The 19,386-nt window shown below is 36.7% G+C and overlaps 3 protein-coding genes across 3 annotated transcripts; 1 reads left to right on the plus strand and 2 right to left on the minus strand.

The window, feature by feature from the left end:
- Positions 1–10,104: 10,104 nt before the first annotated feature.
- LOC129576538 (modifier of mdg4-like) lies at positions 10,105–11,789 on the minus strand. Its single transcript, XM_055461760.1, has 6 exons — positions 11,579–11,789; positions 11,186–11,416; positions 10,938–11,070; positions 10,641–10,723; positions 10,369–10,542; positions 10,105–10,292 (listed from the first exon to the last, which is right to left on the minus strand). Exons 1-6 carry the CDS (start codon positions 11,787–11,789, stop codon positions 10,105–10,107), a joined length of 1,020 nt encoding a protein of 339 aa, XP_055317735.1.
- A 955-nt stretch (positions 11,790–12,744) lies between these two features.
- Positions 12,745–14,231, plus strand: LOC129576540 (dynein axonemal assembly factor 3 homolog). The gene has a single exon (XM_055461761.1). The coding sequence runs from the start codon at positions 12,745–12,747 to the stop codon at positions 14,131–14,133; it is 1,389 nt and encodes a 462-aa protein (XP_055317736.1). The 3' UTR covers positions 14,134–14,231.
- An 85-nt stretch (positions 14,232–14,316) lies between these two features.
- LOC129576818 (flexible cuticle protein 12-like) lies at positions 14,317–15,302 on the minus strand. Its single transcript, XM_055462540.1, has 4 exons — positions 14,999–15,302; positions 14,875–14,896; positions 14,524–14,678; positions 14,317–14,378 (listed from the first exon to the last, which is right to left on the minus strand). Exons 1-4 carry the CDS (start codon positions 15,102–15,104, stop codon positions 14,332–14,334), a joined length of 330 nt encoding a protein of 109 aa, XP_055318515.1. The 5' UTR covers positions 15,105–15,302; the 3' UTR covers positions 14,317–14,331.
- Between the last annotated feature and the right edge of the window lie 4,084 nt (positions 15,303–19,386).

Genomic DNA, 19,386 nt, shown 5'->3' on the forward strand with positions numbered 1-19,386 from the left:
ACCATAAAAGTAAATCCAACACGATCAACTATGCGCACATGTCACAAAATTCGGAATATTTCATTTCATGTTTTCTTCTCTGTTTGCATTTTTTTGTCCGTCCGTTGGATTTCGTTGTTGTTTTTTCGATCGTTGTCAATTGAACGGCATTCTTTTTATAATTGTTTCTTGGTAATGTTTTTGTTACGCCGTAACTGGCACAAACACACATTCACACACGGAGATGCGGACGGTGCCGGTAGTCATCGAAATGTAACAAAATCCGTGAATCACGCTGAATTAATGTAGTGCAAATCTGTGTGAATCGTTTCTGACTAAATACGAAAAGGTTTTTTTCCCGTTTTTACTTCCATGATAAATCACATAATTACGGTCTCAGCGAATGCGATATGATCGGAGAATCACAGTGGCGGTGTCCGCGCTCGTGCCATTATGCGCAATGCGAATATTATCATTTCCATTTCGCTATACGCATACGCTAGTTCGATCGAGAGAATGCGATTGAGACAATTGCGCGATGTGTAAATAATAAAAAAAAAAGTTGGTTCGAAATGGCGATCACGTACATGTGACACATTCATCATTACGGCGACTGGTTCAGCCTACTAATAATTTGTTTCTGTTGTTCATGCTTTCGAAAAATTCATCAGTTGTCAACTGGTCTTTAGTTTTGTTTTTTCCGAATATTCTGTTCAGATTTTCAATGGAACAAATGGAGGGAACAAATGTACACGGGACATTCAATCCTGGAAGCAAATATTGTTTTTAGATAAATTTTATTTCATGTTCTAAATTTGGCATTTGGTTACCCGAAAATTTGGTCGTCTCATGGGAAATACCAATTGCAAATTAGCTGAGCTGCTACTGCTAACAAATCGATGCAGAGCACAAACTTCAGAATATTAATTACAAGACCAAATGGGAGAGAAAAAAAAGAACAACATGGGCACGTTTGTTCAGTTCTCAAGCAAAAATTACAATTACATGAATAACAACAACAACAACAACAACAGCAATTTGTAAATGGGAAACACTACGAATGACTTGTATGGGAAACACAACGCACATTTCTTTTTCAGTTAGTGCTTACAAAATGATTGAGTTCAGCCTTGGAGTGTTTTTGAGGCGCGAGCGCGTGTTTTCTGTATGATGAGTGTAAGAGAGGCATATAGATTTGAAACAGTGAGGTAGAGATGGAAAGCGAGAGAGAGAGCGAAAGAAAGTGACTAAGGGCCAAAAATGAGAGAAGAAATGCAGCATCCAAATGGTTTTGACGAAAAATGCAAACAAATGAATAAATAACTCGCACATTACGTATGTCAAACGTGTTCGAGCGCGCTCATTGAATGTGGATGATTGCATTGCGGGCGTGCGCTCGTGCGCACTCAACTCGACAACGCCTTTTTGAGTGAGTGAGTGAGCGCGCGCGCGCGCACCTCGCACAAAAGAGTTCTATACCATAAGACAGAAACCTCGTCAACATCTCACAACAATTGAAATTTATTGACCAAAACCATATTGAAATTGGTGTTTGCAATTGCGTAGTCTTATCTTCATATGTTCTTAGTCTTATTTGTCTCACATTTTCTTGTTGTTGTTGTCTGCTGGTTTCGCTCCATTGTACAGTTGTGTGCAACAAAAGATGTGTTGAGCAATCAACAGATCGGTAGAACAACGAAAGCCGTGATGAGTTCATAATATTGAGACTCTTTTGAGTCAATGGTATTTTAAGTGTATGTTGTTTTTAAGAACAGTTTTTTTGTGTGTGTTCATTTTGGAAAATAATATTTACGATCTATTTACATTTGTTTGTAATCGTACATTTGACCATTTTTCGATCGATAAACTTGGACAGCGATACGGTGATGCAATCCAAAAAAGGATAAACAACACCGACTGAGCAATCCGGGATTGTTTCGATCGAAAATTCATTTCCACTCAAATGACCATTGTTTATAACGGAACACGACGCGCGAGCCATGTCACTGCACGAATGAAAAATGGAACAGTCATACATATAGTTAAGTAGAAACGAATTAGATCCATTAAAATTGTATCATTCATATGCGCCCACCGACTTTGACTTTAAGCCGTTTTTCCAGCCTTCTGGTTTGATTTAGATTTACTGAATTTATCTTCGGCATTACATTATTTGGAGTTGGATTCGTTTTGGATATTGTAGTCGGATTAGAATAGTCAGATTGACACAATACATTTACGGATTGAAAATGAAACTACCAAAATTAAACGAGATCGCCACCACAAAAGACACGGTACCTAGAAGTCGAAAATCAACGGACGTTCGAAAATTAATTCGATTCATTAAATTCGACAGATTTCGACTTGTGTTCAATAGGATTGGCTTTTGTTCGCTAATAGACATAAGAAATTGGTTCTAATAGGGGGGAATCATTGGGAGATGAACGTCGAAAAAAAAAACGAAAATGAAAAGAAAAAAAAAATTCGCAACGCCAATTTTGATTTGGGATTTAATTTCGTTTGAATGAAATGGTGTGAGTTCATATAAAAAACCACAGCACACACTAAAATCAATGGAAGTTTGTGTAGGCTTTTTCTTCATATTCCTTCCGAAATTTCGTCTGAATCATTGATCTTAATAAGTAATTAAATCGAAATTGAGATGGCTTTCTGGGTGAGAAGACGCGCTAACGCCTCCGATAACTATCCGTCTATTCAACATAATTGGCATAGATGCGTGTACGTTGGCAATGCAAACAAATGACAAGTTATAGGCATTAAAAAAAAGAAAAGCGAAACATCAGCAACAGCGAGGCAAAAGGTAAGAAAAAAAAACAAGCATACGCATCAATAGACTTCAATTTGTTTGCAGAAAGACGAGAAATTGGCCGTTAAATGTGAACTCATATAATGAAGAAGTAGAAAAAAAATTAACACCAACAAGTTTGAACAGCAGAAAAAAAAAACTGTAATGAATACGCACATATTAAGTCATACAATGAGCCCAAAATGTAGTGACTGCGTGAAAAAAAACACACAGACAACAACAACGTGTAGCGGCACATCATCGTCTCGATCGTAGACCGGGAAGTGATGTTCACATTTCAAATCTCCAATTGATGTGTTTTCGGTTAATCGAAATGAACAAAATGCGAAGAAATGCGTGGTACTTGCGGCTTTTTGTTGTTTACTCTACCGAAAATAAACGAAGAGAAGAAGAAAAAATTACTAAAAACCAGGAATTAGAATCGTAGTGTTGAAACGAAATGGCAATAATCATAAAAGGAAAATTCACCGTTGATTTCCAAAGTGCGATACCAATGCGATGAATCTATGATGGGAAAAAAAATGCTAAAACGCACTGAAAAAAAGAGCCGAAAGAAAAAGAAAAGGTGCGAACGAAATTGGCGAGAATGTAGGAAAAAAAATCGCTCAAACACAAGCAGAGCAAATGAGTTTAAAGAGGGAAAAAACAGCGGCAGCAGCAAGTTCAATGTGCGAATAAAATTCCATATTAATCGATAGGTACACGATCGACGATAGAGTTTAGCTTTTGTTTTGGTTGTTGTTGTTTTGTTCTTCTCTCTCGCAATTTACCGCAAATCGGTTTTTTCTTCTCGTGCACGATCATTTCTGTCCAGAGTGTAGGCGGTTTTGGTATGTTTTGTTTTATTGTTCGCTTTTTGTCACTTGTTTCGTGGCCATTTCGGTGTTTGACGCTTTCATTGACCACAGATGACTCGATTGATTCTTATTCTTGCTGCTTTTTTTTTCCTTCTGTCGTTTCATCCAACAAAACAAACAAAAGAATCACATTTCAAATTAGCTTCCTTTTGCGTTACCGTTTGCTCGCGCATTAAGTAAACAGTTTATTTTTATTCTGAATTATACAATTCGATGGTAAACAAGAATACGTGTACGGCCTTATTCGACGCGAACAATCGTTTCGTCGAACATGCTCAAACAAATTCAATGGCAATTTGCTTTCGGGATAGAATAAAAACGATATCGTCATTTTGACGCAGATTCAGTCAGATTGTTTATTTTGCACGATGCGACGCCATGGGAAATAAATTGGTAAGATGATCGTCTCTCGCCACCACGAGAACAACATTTCGGCGACCAAATTGAATGGGCGTCACATAAAAAGAGAAAATGAAACTTTCAGTCGCAAACATTTTTATCGACTTTTTTTCACTGTAAATTATTTAATATTTTTTAGCATTATGGTTTATGCACTAAACAAATTTAAAAGTTTAACATCAAAGGGAAGATTGAAATGGATAACTGCAATGCTTTTAAATTCGGGAGCGACGAAAATTGTCATGAATAACACGACAAATTTCAACGTATTTCGGAGTATTTTTTTCCTTAAATTCATGGAAGTTGGACTAAAAGAAAAATACTCAAAATCTCACAATCATAGATAATATAACATAAAATGTGATCGTGGAGTTTGGCTACCCACTTTGTATCAGTTGAATGCTGCAAATTTCAGCAAACAAAAATGACTAGCATTGCTGTAATATTTTCTACATTTGCAATGTTGAACTCAACAGCAATTTATCAATTTTCTCGCAAAACAACGGGTTTTCTCTTCATTTGATATTTCTATCTGATGAATTTTTGTAACAGATGAGATGCTTTGATTTCAATTCAAACAAATTAATCTCAAATCGGAGGTATCTAATTAAAATATCTTCGTTCCACAAGTCGATCAGTACGTATAATAGTACGTGTAGTACGTGTATCTCTGAATCTACATGAAGTAACGTGTGATTCGAAGAATATTTTTCCACTTCATACGTCTTGTAATTTGTCAGGCTTTTATCGATTTTACGTATTGCATTTATTGCTTTCGATTACAGCTTCCTTTAATGTATAATGTATATTCATATGCTGAATCTTCAGCGTCGTGACATCGATATGTGATCTGCGTGCGTATTTATTGGGCGTTTATACGCCATTTAATATCGTTTAGTGGATTGTTGATTGCTGATGAGAAAATATCATTAACATGATAACGAAATGCCAGACATATTTTAACTGGAACATTTCAAAGCAAACACTTAAAAGCCATCCTAAAAATGAAAGAGGAAGAGAATATGGATGAGAATGTTTCTTCGAATTGTCCATATTGTATTTTGCAATGAAAACATTAGCGTTGGTGTTTCTGTGGAATTGGCGTTAAATCTAATGCGTTCTCCACGATTCGATGTTTGGCCATTTTTATTTCAGTAAATAAAACCAGCGTCGATTACGCGATTTCTTCCTCTTTCGCAAGACTTTTAAAATGCAAATCGAAATTCTCTTCCGACTTACGTTTTGAATATATGAATATTTGATGATGATTATGATTGCAATCGACAATCTCATTTTCGGCTGCTGCTGTACGATCGATTTGCATACAATTGGCCACAATTTGAATAATTACTCGACGAATAAATCGCATATGTTTCAATTAGATGCAGTTCACTTCCAATATTCAAAGTCGACGCACTTTCGATTCAAGCAAAAACACACTCTCGCACGAACGCAATGCGAAGAAATGTTTTTTTTTTCCACTGTTCGTCTGTTCACTTGTTCGATTCACGCCGTAAATATTACGTTACACACGCTCACACACATCGCGATTGATTTGATGGTGACGACGCCACGGCGTTGCTGACGCAAATCCACTACCAAATATGCATCCATCGATGAACTTGATCGTGAAACAAAAAATATTCTGCGTTTCACACAAACTCGCCAAATATTTCGACCAAATATTGAATATGATGTGTGTGTGTGTCAACACTGTGAAGTGCAATGGTAATATATTCAGCAAATCCAAAACGTTTCAGAGTTCAGTTTGCATTGCTTTTGTCCCTATCAGAAGATCACTGACTTGAATCATGAATGACGTTTAAAATGTCATTTCTGACAAATGCCATTTCCAACATTTGGATAAACCTTATGACGAAAGCATTTACCTATACTTCCAAATTATACAGTATAGATGCCGTTAGAGCATTCATTGCTGAATATTTTACATTTACAGCGCACTTTGTTGGTGTGTGTGTGTGTGTGGTGTTTTATTTTCGCACGGCAAAAAATGCCTTGTTGGGAATTTACAATATGAATAAACACGTTTTATTATCTCGATCGTGTGCATTTGATTGGAAATATCGATTCATTCATGCCGTTGCGTTTTTATTTCGGAGCTCACGAATTGTGAAATAAAAAAAACATTCGGAAGGAAATAAACTCATTTTGAATATGATGAATCATGATGACGCTTATTTTCCCCCAGAAGTTAATGACGATTTTTCAACATTTTCACATGCACAATTTAATAAATGCAGTGAAAAAAGTAAGTTGAGACATACAGCAGCATAAAACCATGTTTAATAAACATGTTCATTGAATATCATTCAGTGAATAAGTGCTTTCGCTTGAGAATGATGGATTTGTTCAAATTGCATACTTTACCGTATGCCTCGTAATTTTGAAAATGCTCAATGACCCTCCAATTACTCGAAATCTTGATAAGTACACTTTTTTTTGAAATGCGGTACGTTTTAGTACACATTAAGTACAATCGATTTAGTTTGGTTTACACCCCGTTACGACGAGGTCGTCGTAATTTTGAGTATGCATCCAAATGCTTCCCATCATATTTTTTAGTTAAAAAAAAATCATTTGGCTTCATTTTCACTATCATTTTTAACGAAAGAAAAGTCAACAGAGAGTCCACTTTTGAACTAAAACTGTGTGATTCGACCTCATAAATAAACGAGTTGAAACTTCTGATACAGATAATTATCGATGTATCTCTGCATGTGTTTTTATTTCTTCGCAAGAGCATCGATTTGAGATGAATTCACAGGTTGTAAATCTTGCAGTTTGCAAGTAAATTCGAATTAGTTTGTATACAAAACATTGAGATAGGGATCTCATGATGCCACTGAAACATCATTTATCAATTGCCGGTCATTATACATTTTCCCCGCATCAAATCGAGCCGCGCACACGAAAAAAAAGTGGAAAAAACTAGATGGTTTCGTTTCTTCTTCAAGTTGTAGTAATGGCGAGAAGAAGTGCTGTTATTTAAAAATAAATAACTTGTTTTAGGGTCTTTTGTGCCACATCAAATCACTTTTTTTTTCGTTGCCGGTCGATCGTTCATCTCTCTTGAAGAGTCGTACGTTTTTCTTCGGGCGTATTCAATTCGTTTAATTCATTTGTGGCGGCGGCAGCAATGAATTAAGCGAACATTTCGCATAATGGGTTTTTCGTTGCAGCAGAGCAGATTTTTTCTCTCTTCAAAATTCATTAATTATATCGTCGCGCATCTCGTTTATGCATATGAGTGATTCGTCTTTAATGAACTGCGTCCTTCTCATCATTGAAACTCTTTGAGTTGCTCCGTTTTCGTGTTGTTCGTGCTTTATTCTAAATTTTGCGCATTTCGATGTGCAAATTTTCATGTAGGATTCGAGGAATAAATTGATCATTGAAACATGTCTGTGTATGTGTCTGAGTGTGTGTGTGTGTGTGTGTTGCAGCAAATGAAATCGAATGTCAAATTATAATAAATAATAATCGTCAAACAACACACATACCTAACCGACACTCGAATCCAAATTTTGACACAACTAATTGCAAATCGAATCTCTTCACGTATACATTCTTTGCGCAGCAGTTTGACATCACAAGAATTTCAAGCTCAAATTCATTCACGAACTGCAAACAACGAACATTATATTGAATACGCAATGTGCCAAACCGAAAACGTGCGAACGACAGCTAAAGTTAATTTGAATTTAAATAATAAGTAAAAAAAAGAGCCGAGTCCAGCGTGAAAAAAAAACGCAAGAGAAAAATACATGTTATGCGGCAAAGAGTGTGTGACCAATGTGCTCGCCTCCGCACAACCTCATCGAGGACATTCGATCTGTTGCCAATACACAAAGCGCCGCTGCTGTACAGAGCACACACTGATGATGACCGCCGATCTCAATTCCAATATTGTGAGTGAGTGAGTGTGTATGTGTGGTTGAATTGATTTTGTTTTTCTTGCTTCTTATGTGTCTCGCTCTCGCCACATCTTTCTTTCATTTCTCAAGCACATGTAATCTCACAAACAATTTGAGAAAATATTAAATGCAATAATCTTGTTCCAATCAATTCTTATTAGCGTGTTATGAGTGCTTGTGACGGGCGCGCAAGCTTCACATAAGTGAAAATATGCAGAGTTAGGTGGTTTTGTGTTGCATTTTCTCTCTCTCTCTCTCTCTTCATTTTTAATCAAAATATGCGAACGTGCTCTATATGTAGAATAAAAAGCTGTCAATTGTAATTTGTGTGTGCACCCCACGAATCCAATTCGGAAACACGAATCTGCATTAGAGACAATTAAAATGAATTGAATTTGAATTCATCGAAGTTTGTGTGTGTGCGCGCGAGTGCTCTTGCTCGCGATGAGATCATTTTTATCATTGATGTACCAATATTGTGCACAGATGCTCAACTAAATTCATTGTAATTTGCTCCCGTTTCTTCGACTCGGTTTTTTTCTGTTGTTTTTGTGCGCATGTTTACTAGAATATTACATAATAATTGCAAAGAAGCACACAATACCAAATTGAAAAAGAAACATCGAAACAAGACGACGAAGAAGAAAGAAAGAAGAAGAGAAAAAAACGGACAGACAAAATGTGGTGCAGCACAACCAATAGCAAGGTAATCTTCACAGTTGCATTTTTGCCCATATTTGGAATTGGGCTGAAAATTATGACATCGATCTTGGGCACGTTCAACAATATGCACATACATCGCGGCAATACACTGCAAATGCAATGCGAAAATTATTCTTCTTTCCGATTCGATTCACGCGTTCGCAACAATAGTCAATTCCACAGAATGTTTGGGCCGCATTTCTTTCGCTGACAACCGTGTTTGGTCACAAAATACTTGAAATGATGACACAATTAAAACGCTACACCAACCAAAAAAAAAAACGTTCTAGTAAATGGTTTTTAAGAGGGCTGCATTATTCGACGGTTTTTTTTCGGTCGAGTGTGTGCTCGACCCGTGAGCTCATTCGCGCGCGCGCGCGACAATACAAACCATTGTTTTGCATGCCGTGCACGAAGGTTAACATTACGATGGAATATGGTTTCGTATTCTACATTCGTTTCATTCATAATAAATGGGAGTTTCAATTTGAGTTTTTATGCTCGACGACGCCGGCATCGGTAGTATTATAAGAATAGAAAATTGTATAATAAATTGCTCGATTTTATTGAATACTATAATTAGAACAAATTTTTTAATTTGTAGAATTGTTTTCATTTTGTTTTTCTACTTGGTGACGCGCTCGCGCACACACTCAAGGTGATGACTTCATTCATCATTGCCCGCTTTATTGCGATAACATGCTACTGAATTCTGAAGGCTGTTCACATGACTAACCTTTTAATGTGCATTTGTTTTTTTTTCTTCTCTCACTACAATTGTCCGTCGGTTTTTCCTCTAATCAATCTTTTGAACTTCTGTGTGAAATCATTCTAGCGACAAAACATCGTATCCTTTATGTCTCAACTACCGGGTACAAACAAAAACACGCAAAATGTGCAAAAACAAAAATTCATCATCATGATCCACGACACTCTGAACCAATGACCGCTTCACATGAAAGAAAGAACACAATCTCAATTGATTTTGGACTTTGATTTTTTATAATATACTTATTATAATAAGTTCCTTTGTTTGTTAAATCCAATAAATAATGATTATTTGTGTGTTTTTTTTTGTTTCGGTTCGGATTTCAATATTGAATCAATCGATGCGAATAAATGAGTTTTACCAAAATGCCATCAATCCATTTTTTTGCTGTTTTTTTTCACACTTCGAATATGATTTGTTTCTAATTAGCTCAAAAATTTCGTTTGCTTGATAAACATCAGTTTGCTCATTTGGCTAAAATTTCTCTTTCATTCGAGTCTACAGTTTGTTCATTGAATCGCTATTTTTTTTTTCTTTCACTAAAAATAAACTTAATTACGCCTAATCAGCAAATCATCCACTGGAACGTGTACAGTCTTTGTTGTTGTTGGTGTTGTTGTTATGATGATCTTGTGTTTATACCTCGTAATCCATATCGTCCGTGTTTTCGTTGACGTCTTTCATTTCAATATCCATTTCCTTCATGAACTCGTCGACTTGTGAATGGATTTGTTCAGTGGCTTTGTCAACGTCGTACGTTAACAGTCGGGCGGCAATGTTTTCGTTGTCGATGACCATCTCATCTTCAGCGGTCGGTTTGCATGCTATGAAATGAAATACACACAAAAAAAATGGGATTTAATCTTAGGCTATTGTTTGAATTGCATATCAAAAAAGTACCTCCTTTGGAAAGATCGTTCGAAATCGGCATGTTTTCTGGTGATTTTTCTGTTGCCAATGATGGTGTCGATTCAACGTTTTGCGACGTTTGCAACGCTTCAGCTTGACTCGGTTTTGGCATCGTCAACGAGTTGGTTTGCAAAGACAATGGCATGGCATTCTTGTCGAGAGGGCCTACAATTTTGTCGAAATGAAAACAAATGCAAAGAAATGTCCAATGTTCATGAATGACTTTTTAAAAAAATAGTCTCCAATGAAAAAAAAAATCTTACCATCAGTGGAGGATTTCACTTGCACGTCACTCGTGATTTTCGGCTTTTCTGTTCCGGCCAAGGCGGCAGAGTTTTCAGTGGGCCTAAAATATATGTTTTTATCTTTAATTGATAATTTTTCAAAAATGGAATAATTTGAAAAAAATTTGAAAGGAAGAAAATGATTGAACAAAATCGGAAGAACGCAGAGCGCATCAAATTGATTCAGAATGTATTCAACAGGTGATATTGAACGTTATTCATTTTGAGAAACAAAAAAACTGCATTTTAATTCATCGATGAAAAAAAAAATCTCACGTCAAATTGCCACTTTGATCGGGTTGTTCAGTAGCCTTTGGCTTTGCCATCGGTTTTTGCGCCAGATTCGGTTTGTTTTGCATCTGCACCGGATTCGATTTGTTTTGCATCAGCACAGGATTCGTGCCCACAACTTTACCTAATAAAAATTGCACAACAAACAGATTGATTAGAACAAGTCACTCAAATGCAAATGCGAATAAAAATAGAAAAAAATCCGAGAAATGAATATTCTGTACAGATTTTACCATTGACTTGAGATGCGATCTTCTGATTTGCGGCGGCCGCGTTGAAAATCACTTGCATATTTGTCGATTGAATCGGGGTGCGACGAGTCGATGGAATGTCATAATCGACTTCCAAAAAATCCAACGCTTTGATCACCTGACTCTTGATGTTTGCCAGCACACGAATTTCGCCGTAGTAAAACAGCTCGACAACATGTTGAATCGCAAGCAATGGGAACGCAATCAATGGCACTAGCAAATTGTAATGAAAACAAAAATAAATGAGACTTTGTCTCAACACAATTTTTTTGTAATTCCTCTGCAAACGAGTTTCACATGTACGAAAAATATCACGTTTTCCAACACGAAGAATCGAATCTCTTTTTTCAAAATGCAGACAATATTATTAATTACCAATAAATTTGTACTCTGCATTTGATTGGCTGAGCGCTCGGCGGAAGTATTTCGAGTACATAGACAGCACCACACGATGAGATGAAACGATTTGGCCGTTGGCCACCATCAAATCCACATCCGGATCTTCGCAATTGCGGAACACCTCGATGATTTGTTTGTTGACAAAATCATCCGCTTTACGATCCTTGAACTTGATTACCACAGCCATTTTGGTGCCGAAGAAAATACACACTTTTTACGGAAGAAATCAAATCAACTGAACACTTTCTCGTGATACCAACGTTTTCTTTACTAGTGACACTCAATCAAAGCCTTCAGCATCGACTGAATATCCGGAGTGAAATTCAATGACATGACAGCCGAAAATTTATGGTCGATTTGAGTTTTGTGTAGATGCATTTCATCTGATTGAATGGAACTGATTGTTGTTTCCCTTAAAATATGTTGTTTTGCATTTGAGTTGACCGCTTTTGAGCCATTTTAATAAAAGATGTCTCCACTTCATCGATTTCGATTATTAAATTCGCCGAAAGCCATCTAATTTGGATAAAACAAACCATATAATGTGGTTGAATATTGGAAAGTTTCTTGAGTTTTTGCTTGAACGAAATCGACCATTCGAAATAAGTTTTGCTTGAGTTAGCGTAAAATTTCATGGTTGCATACATTTTGGCTGTTTTGTTGCCATTCGAGACAAACTGCTTTCAGTACCATCATCACGACGATATATGGATGCTTTACGTGAGAAGAAAAAGTTTCAGTAGCAAGTTTTCAAGATACAATTTTGTCGATGATAAATTCATTTTTTTTTAGTCTAAAATCAATCCATAATGAATAATAAAGTTTGTTATTCTCCAGACGAACTCGTTGGTGACCATTCAAAATAAAACATAGCAACGTGCGCAAAGCTTCAAACAACGAAGGCGAAGCTCTTTTGGGAAGTGGCATTTAAAAGGATTCGTTTCGTTGCCAAGTGCAATGGGCTGTTTGATCGATTTTTTCTCTGAACTTTAACAAAACAATACTTTCAAAGGAAATAACTTGAGCATTTGTGAATTTTCTCATTGAATTGAACCATTTTGCTGGAATAAGTCTGAATTTCAATCGAATTCGAATATTTTATCCAAATAAATCGATAAATTTCAATAAGTTTATTTAAGAAAATGCTTTGGGGTTTCAGTGAAGCATTAGATTTCTACGAAGAATATACAAAAAATGTGACAATTGACACTGAGCCACCGTCTCAATTGAATATTTTGTTGTTTGGGAGTTCGGATCCACGACACATCATAAAAACACTGGCAAAAAGTTATAAGCATGGAACAAAATTGCATTTCTATGTGCTTGAAGGATGTCCAGCTCTGGTTGCACGGCAAATCATTTTGTTGTCGATTACTTTGGAGCCATCACACCTATTGACACTACCGCATCGAACGCATTTATTCATGGACATTTATGGGAATACATTGATTCGTTCAACATCAATGGGCTATATGGAGAGCAAAGTGAATCATTTGATAAAATGTGTCACCGATTTGGAGTTCAATGTGAAAATGCAGCCGATATTCGATTTGACCCACTTAAAGTTTATCGAACGTGATTGTTTAGAGAGTGTGTTTAGTTTTTGGCGTGAACGTGATACAAATCCATTCGACATTCGCACATGTTGGATACAACGGCTTCGGCAGACCCATCGCGATCGATTCGATGCGCGTCAAGGTGCCTACGATTGGGATCATCAAATGCGTCTGAAAGACAATGGAGCCCATCAGATTTGTTCGCAAGAGTATAAACATTGGCGTGAAACGGGTGTCGCCTTCACATTTCCGGAATACCGTCAATCGCATGCAAATAAAACCTTCGCATTGCAACCTTCGAAAGCGAATGCCGGCGATTATGTGGGTGACACAACAATTGGGCCATTTTGTGGTTTTGGCCTGTCGTGTCACGACCAAAAATTGCTCAAATCAAATTATGGTCAAAATGAATACCGAGCAACGGACATTAGCGAAAGCAATTTAATAGAATTATTTTATGAAATTCAAGAACGAACGCCACCCAATCCGGATACGTTGGCATTGCACAAGCTCGGAATGACAAAAATCGACACTGGCAAATCATTCGGCGGTGCGACCGCTGACAAAACGGCTACTCAATTCAACGAAAAGACTGATCTAAAGAAATTCAACGAACCGTTGATGTCGACGAACCAAGTCACAGTTTCATTTTTGCCGATGAGCGACGCTCAGTCATTGGTCGATGGTAATAAATTTATTAAAAAATTTGACGCAGTTTTTGTCGGCCGAAATTATTTTCCAATTGTGAAAAAAGATTTTTCCAATGTGTTCCAATCGAATGCGTTGATTTTGTTTGAAACGGCTCAGATGTCGACACAAAGAAAACCAGAAATTGCGGAATTTTTAATGAAAATCCGAGATATGGCCAAGACAATGAATTTGACACCAATCACCAATTTTAACATCAACTTACCTCTGGCGGTGGCCAAATTTTCAAAACGAGTCACTTCCAGTTTGTTGGATCAACAACAATAGACACTCGAATAAACGTTCGGAAGTTAAAAAGAAGGAAATAACCAAAGCCCTCAGTAAATGTAAGATCAAAACAAAGCAGCAATGAAACCATAGATGGACAAGGAAACAAAGGAAACAAATTCAAAATAAAATTTATTGTGTTTGTCGAGCAGCATAATCTTTATTCTGTTGTCTTTTTTTGCTTATTTTAATTAACATCTAAGCTTGTGGTGGAACAGGTAAGTGAGAGCCAGTTGGTTGGAAACCTAGAATAAATTGGGCGAAATAAAAACGTTTGGATTTGTTAATTAGAATGCAAAAACTCCGAATCAAATCAGAAGATTAACAAAATAATATGTCCGACGAATGCGTTCGGAATATTCATTAATGATGAATGTACGAGAGACTCACCGTTCTTATCTGCAACATATGTTACGGTAAATTGTTGTTTTGTGATTGGGTCGGTGTAGGTGAATGATCCGCGAACGGCAATACCTTCTTGTTTCGAGCCACGGTCAACAATTTCACCGCTTTCCTGTTGAGCGATTCCGTTTGACGTTTCCGAACTATAATACAGCACCAAACAAACAAACAAACAAACAAACAAACAAAAAAACGAGCAAAAAGACATGCGATTAAAAAAAATCAATCCACTGTTCTATTGCAATTTAAAATTCAATCGCATTCAAATATACTGCATAATTTAGGATTGGTTCATTTTTTTTCCCAAGTTTTCGATCTAAATTACTGCTGTTTACTTACAGCCACTTCCAATTGTCCACACCTGAAAATAAATAAACATACAAATCAGCAAATCTTTTGTCTTTGTGACATTTTTTTGTGTCTCTGAATTGGAAAAAAAAATGTGTAATAATTAGTTCCGCACCAATGTTTGTGTTTTCGGATTTCAAGATAATTGCAGCATGATCTTGGTCGACTGGAAGGGCCCCAATGACAGCGACTAGGACAGCTAAAACAATGAGCGATTTCATCTTCGTTATATGTTTAAAGTGATAAGGCAAATCGATTAGAATGCACTGTGCCGATCGAAAAGAATTGCACGTTAATTTATATACGTGATTCTCTGGTCTGCAACTAAACCAACAATGAAAACGATACACGACCAACCGACCAAATCATTATTTGAGAGCGCGAACGATATGTTGGGCGGGCGGGCGAGTGTGCGCGTGCGCGCTTGTCCATTCGTTTGCGATAAAACAAAGCAACAAAACCAGCCGAGATTGTGATAGAGTTGCTATATTCGGGTTTTTATGTGTCGTTGTCGCCGTGGCCCATCACCGTTGCCGCTAAAATCCATAATATTTAGCATTTGTGTGACTTTTTCTTTCATTATTCGTTAATCGATTGTTCGCCATCGATGTGTATGAGCGTGTAAATGTGTGTGTGTGTGTGTCCGTTCGCGCGCAAACGTTCGCGGCAAAGTGTGTATTGTTGCTAATTTCAGTTTCCAAAACGCCAAATAGCTCGCGCTATTTAACCAGTTTGGATTGAGAAGGTTAAATTGCCGTTCAATATTGACATTTCTTTGGCACTAATAATAATAATGATATGCATGTATTGTTATATATATTTATTTCGTTTTCTTTTCTTTTCCATTTGTTTCTGGACCATTAGTTGACAGCCGGTGGCTGTGTGTGACCACAAAGAAAAGTGAGATAATGATGATGATGTAAGTTACGTTAAAAGTTTCTCTTTCGGATTTCGTTTGGTTGTAGAGCAGCTAGAATCTGGCCATTATGAATATATTTGATTCCATCCGAATTTGTGTCTTCTCTGCATATCAGCAGCATAATCATAAAAATATGCGGATCTGTTGTTCTGTTGTCCAATTCGGCGAATTCGATGGAAAACAAATTTGCATGTAAATTGACGTGTACTATCGCACCACACCATTTTTATGTTCTGCTTTGTTTTCATTTTTGCCGGCCTATCGACTGTGAACCAGCATCATCAGCATCAGCACTACTGTACAGATGGTTGATAGCGCGAACAACCCATTCGAGTGTATCTAGACGCGCGTTAGAAAACCAAAAAAAAAAAATGATAAAGAAAAAGAAGAGACCACATCGCTGAAACAGTCTTATTGGACAGCCAAGCGATTTTAATCTAATGTTGTCCTAATATTTGAATAATTTGAATATAAATGAGTATTTGTCTCAATCGGATGCTTCCAATTAAGAAAACTAAATTTGCCGCTCGAAAAAAATACGGAAATCATGCCATTTTGTTAGAATGTGTACGATTTTACGACGGTGTTTCCACCGTATTCGGCGATCACATTTGTCGCTGAAGAATTAACATCATTATCAACGATCATCATCATCTCACGTGTCCAAATTAACTCAAATAAACACACCCGACCAGATTGAATGCATTGCAGCAAGAAGCAGTTGGAACCGCATCAATAAAGACGTAATAAAATGAGCGCGTGACACGAAAGCCAAATCAAACCGAACAACGTCACATAAAACCCAACCAACAAAACTAATAATGTGACAACGCATACAGCAACTGCATCAGCGACGATAGCAGTAGCAGTAACAGCGGCAGAAGAATTAGAAACAGAATTGTTCTTTGTTTGAAAATTTGGTGGCCGGTTATTTTTGGAGCGAGTGCCGTAATCAGTCGACCTTGGACACTATAGTATATATAATATATGCTAAAAATGTGTCGCTTTAGAGGTATTTCTTTGTCATTACTAACAACTACCGTTGCTGTTGCTGCTGCTACTGTTATCGACTTAATTAACCACATAAATGCTGTTTGCTGTTTGTTTGCTCACTCGTCAGCTGATTTTTGGTGTCATGCTTACGCGAACACAAGCCAAAAGCAATTTTATCGAATCAAATCGATATTTCGGTCCATCACAGCTAAACTGACACATATTTGCGCATTCGTTGTGCGTTTTTTTTTCTCACTCCTTCGTTTTGCTGCTCTTTGTTTGGCGTATCTCTTTTTAGTTCATTGTTTTTTATGCTTTTTTTATGCGAAATCATAGTGGACTGCTTTTTTATGTGGTCGACTACACTATATTTTCCTTGTGCTGTACCAGAAAAAAAAGAAACCTGATATTTACCGCGCAAACTAGTTTGCGACGACGACGACGACGACAATGATACATATGGTGTAAATGTCATCCCATTAGCATATAATTATTAAATGATGATTTCTGTCGGCTGTTTCGGTTCAACTTTCGGTCAACTTCTTCGGTAATGTTTGATTGATCCAGTGCCGATCGTCACATGGCCAACCAAAATCAACCGTACATCATCCGAACGGACTTAAAATACTGGACACATTCATGTCATAACATCGTTAATGCACTCATCATCGCACGGTTTTTTTTTCTTTACTCACAATACCATCTTATGATTGACCGCACCAATTAAAATTGGCATCAAACCCATTTAATAGTGTTCAAACGACTTTTAATGGATTTTTGGTACGACACAATGATTCGCATTTGGAGGTTTCTTTTTATGGCTCTAACGCATTATTTAATGGCTATTTATGATCTGTATCACCTGCGATTCCCATTATTTTGTATATATATATATAAATGATTAATATGCCTTTGTGACACGAAACCAAATTCAAATTTCAACATATTTATACGTGGTATGGCTTTGCATTCCTAATGTCACTTCATTTGCATATTACTTTGATTTGATTTTATTTTAAGCTGTCAATTGATCCAATTTTTAGATTGTTTATGCTTTTAAATGATAGATTTTGTTTACTTTTATAAATCATCTTAATTTTTGATAGAAAATGATGAAAAAATGAATTTCTTTATTTAAAAAAAAAACTTATATTCAAACGGAACTCTATACAGTTTCAACGACCGAAAATCAAATAAAAACACGTCGGTTTTAAAAATTCCTTGAAGCTGTTTTTTTTGTTTCATATGAATGCACGAAAAATGCAAAGAAAAAAAATCGTGATATTTCTCTCGTAGCCATTTGGCTACGGGACATATATTTTCCCAGAAACCATCGAAGTAGGCAACAGTCACTGAAATAAACATTGCATATTGTACTTTATACATACTATAAAAATCGACCTCATCATCTCTGCTCACATTGGTAATGTAGTTGAAAAGATGTTCCAAATCGTAAAAAAATCGTGTAAATTCAATGAAAGACGGTTTTTTTTTCTCTGTTTTTACAATAATTTCACAATTCCACTTTGTGAATAACAATTTATTGAAGAATGGTTTTCTTCGTTAATTCAGTTAAAACAACTTAAACAAAAGCTTTTGGCAAATGAGCACCTTCGGGTCTGTATCCATTTTCATCAGCAGTGTAGGTTACAGTGTAAGTTTGGCCATCGGCACCGACAAATGAGTATGAACCACGCTTGGCCAAGAATGGGCCTTCTGGTCCCGAGCGCAATTCACCGGCTTCATCAGCTTGGATGTTGTTGCTGGTGGCATATCTGCAAACAAAGTGAATTCAAATGGTTTAATCAATTGTTGCATTCTATTTTCGGGTGATTTTTACACACAAACATTTCGCTTTTATGAATAATTTTTTTTTCAATTTTCGTATTATTTGATTCATTTGACCCAATTCTTTTCTATATTGGAATTTTAAATGTTGATATTGATTGGTTAACCACTTGAGTTTTGTATTCAAAACATTTTTCGATCATTTTCCAATTAATTTGAGCTCGATTTGAGAGAGCTGTGATTTTTTTCTCTCGAGAACTGGAACAATTTATGCAACGAAACATTGAAGAAAACGGAACAATAAAAAAAATGAAAGGAACTGAATCTCTGTATGCCAAATTGGCCAAATCAGAGATTACCATATCACTTTGATCTGAATGAACGTTTGGACACTGAGTAACAATTAAAGAATCGTTCACTTTTGTTGCAAATAACAGTTGCATTACCTGGCTTGGTAATCACCCACTCCGATGTTGGTGTTTTCATTCTGAACAACGGTAGCGGTGGCGTCCTGTGATTGGTATTGTTGTTGTGGTAGGAATTGTTGTGGTTGTTGGAATTGTGGGAATGCAGCAGCAGTGGCTACGAGAATGGCCAAAGCAACGAAGACTTTCATGTTGATTGATTTTTGTGGGATACTTGACTGAAAACAGCTGAAAATAAACTGATGCCGTTGTCCTCGTCATCAGCCCATTTTATAGTTAACATTTCAAATGCACCTTCTTTGGCGGTGGCAAATTTTCGCCCAAAATGAAGACACAGAAAGAAAAAACAGCCAAAGTGAAATTTCGTTATCACATTCA

This window comes from Sitodiplosis mosellana, unplaced genomic scaffold (assembly GCF_009176505.1).
Source record: "Sitodiplosis mosellana isolate CC-2019 unplaced genomic scaffold, AAFC_SMos_1.0 Smas_scaffold_6191, whole genome shotgun sequence".
NCBI lineage: Eukaryota > Metazoa > Arthropoda > Insecta > Diptera > Cecidomyiidae > Sitodiplosis > Sitodiplosis mosellana.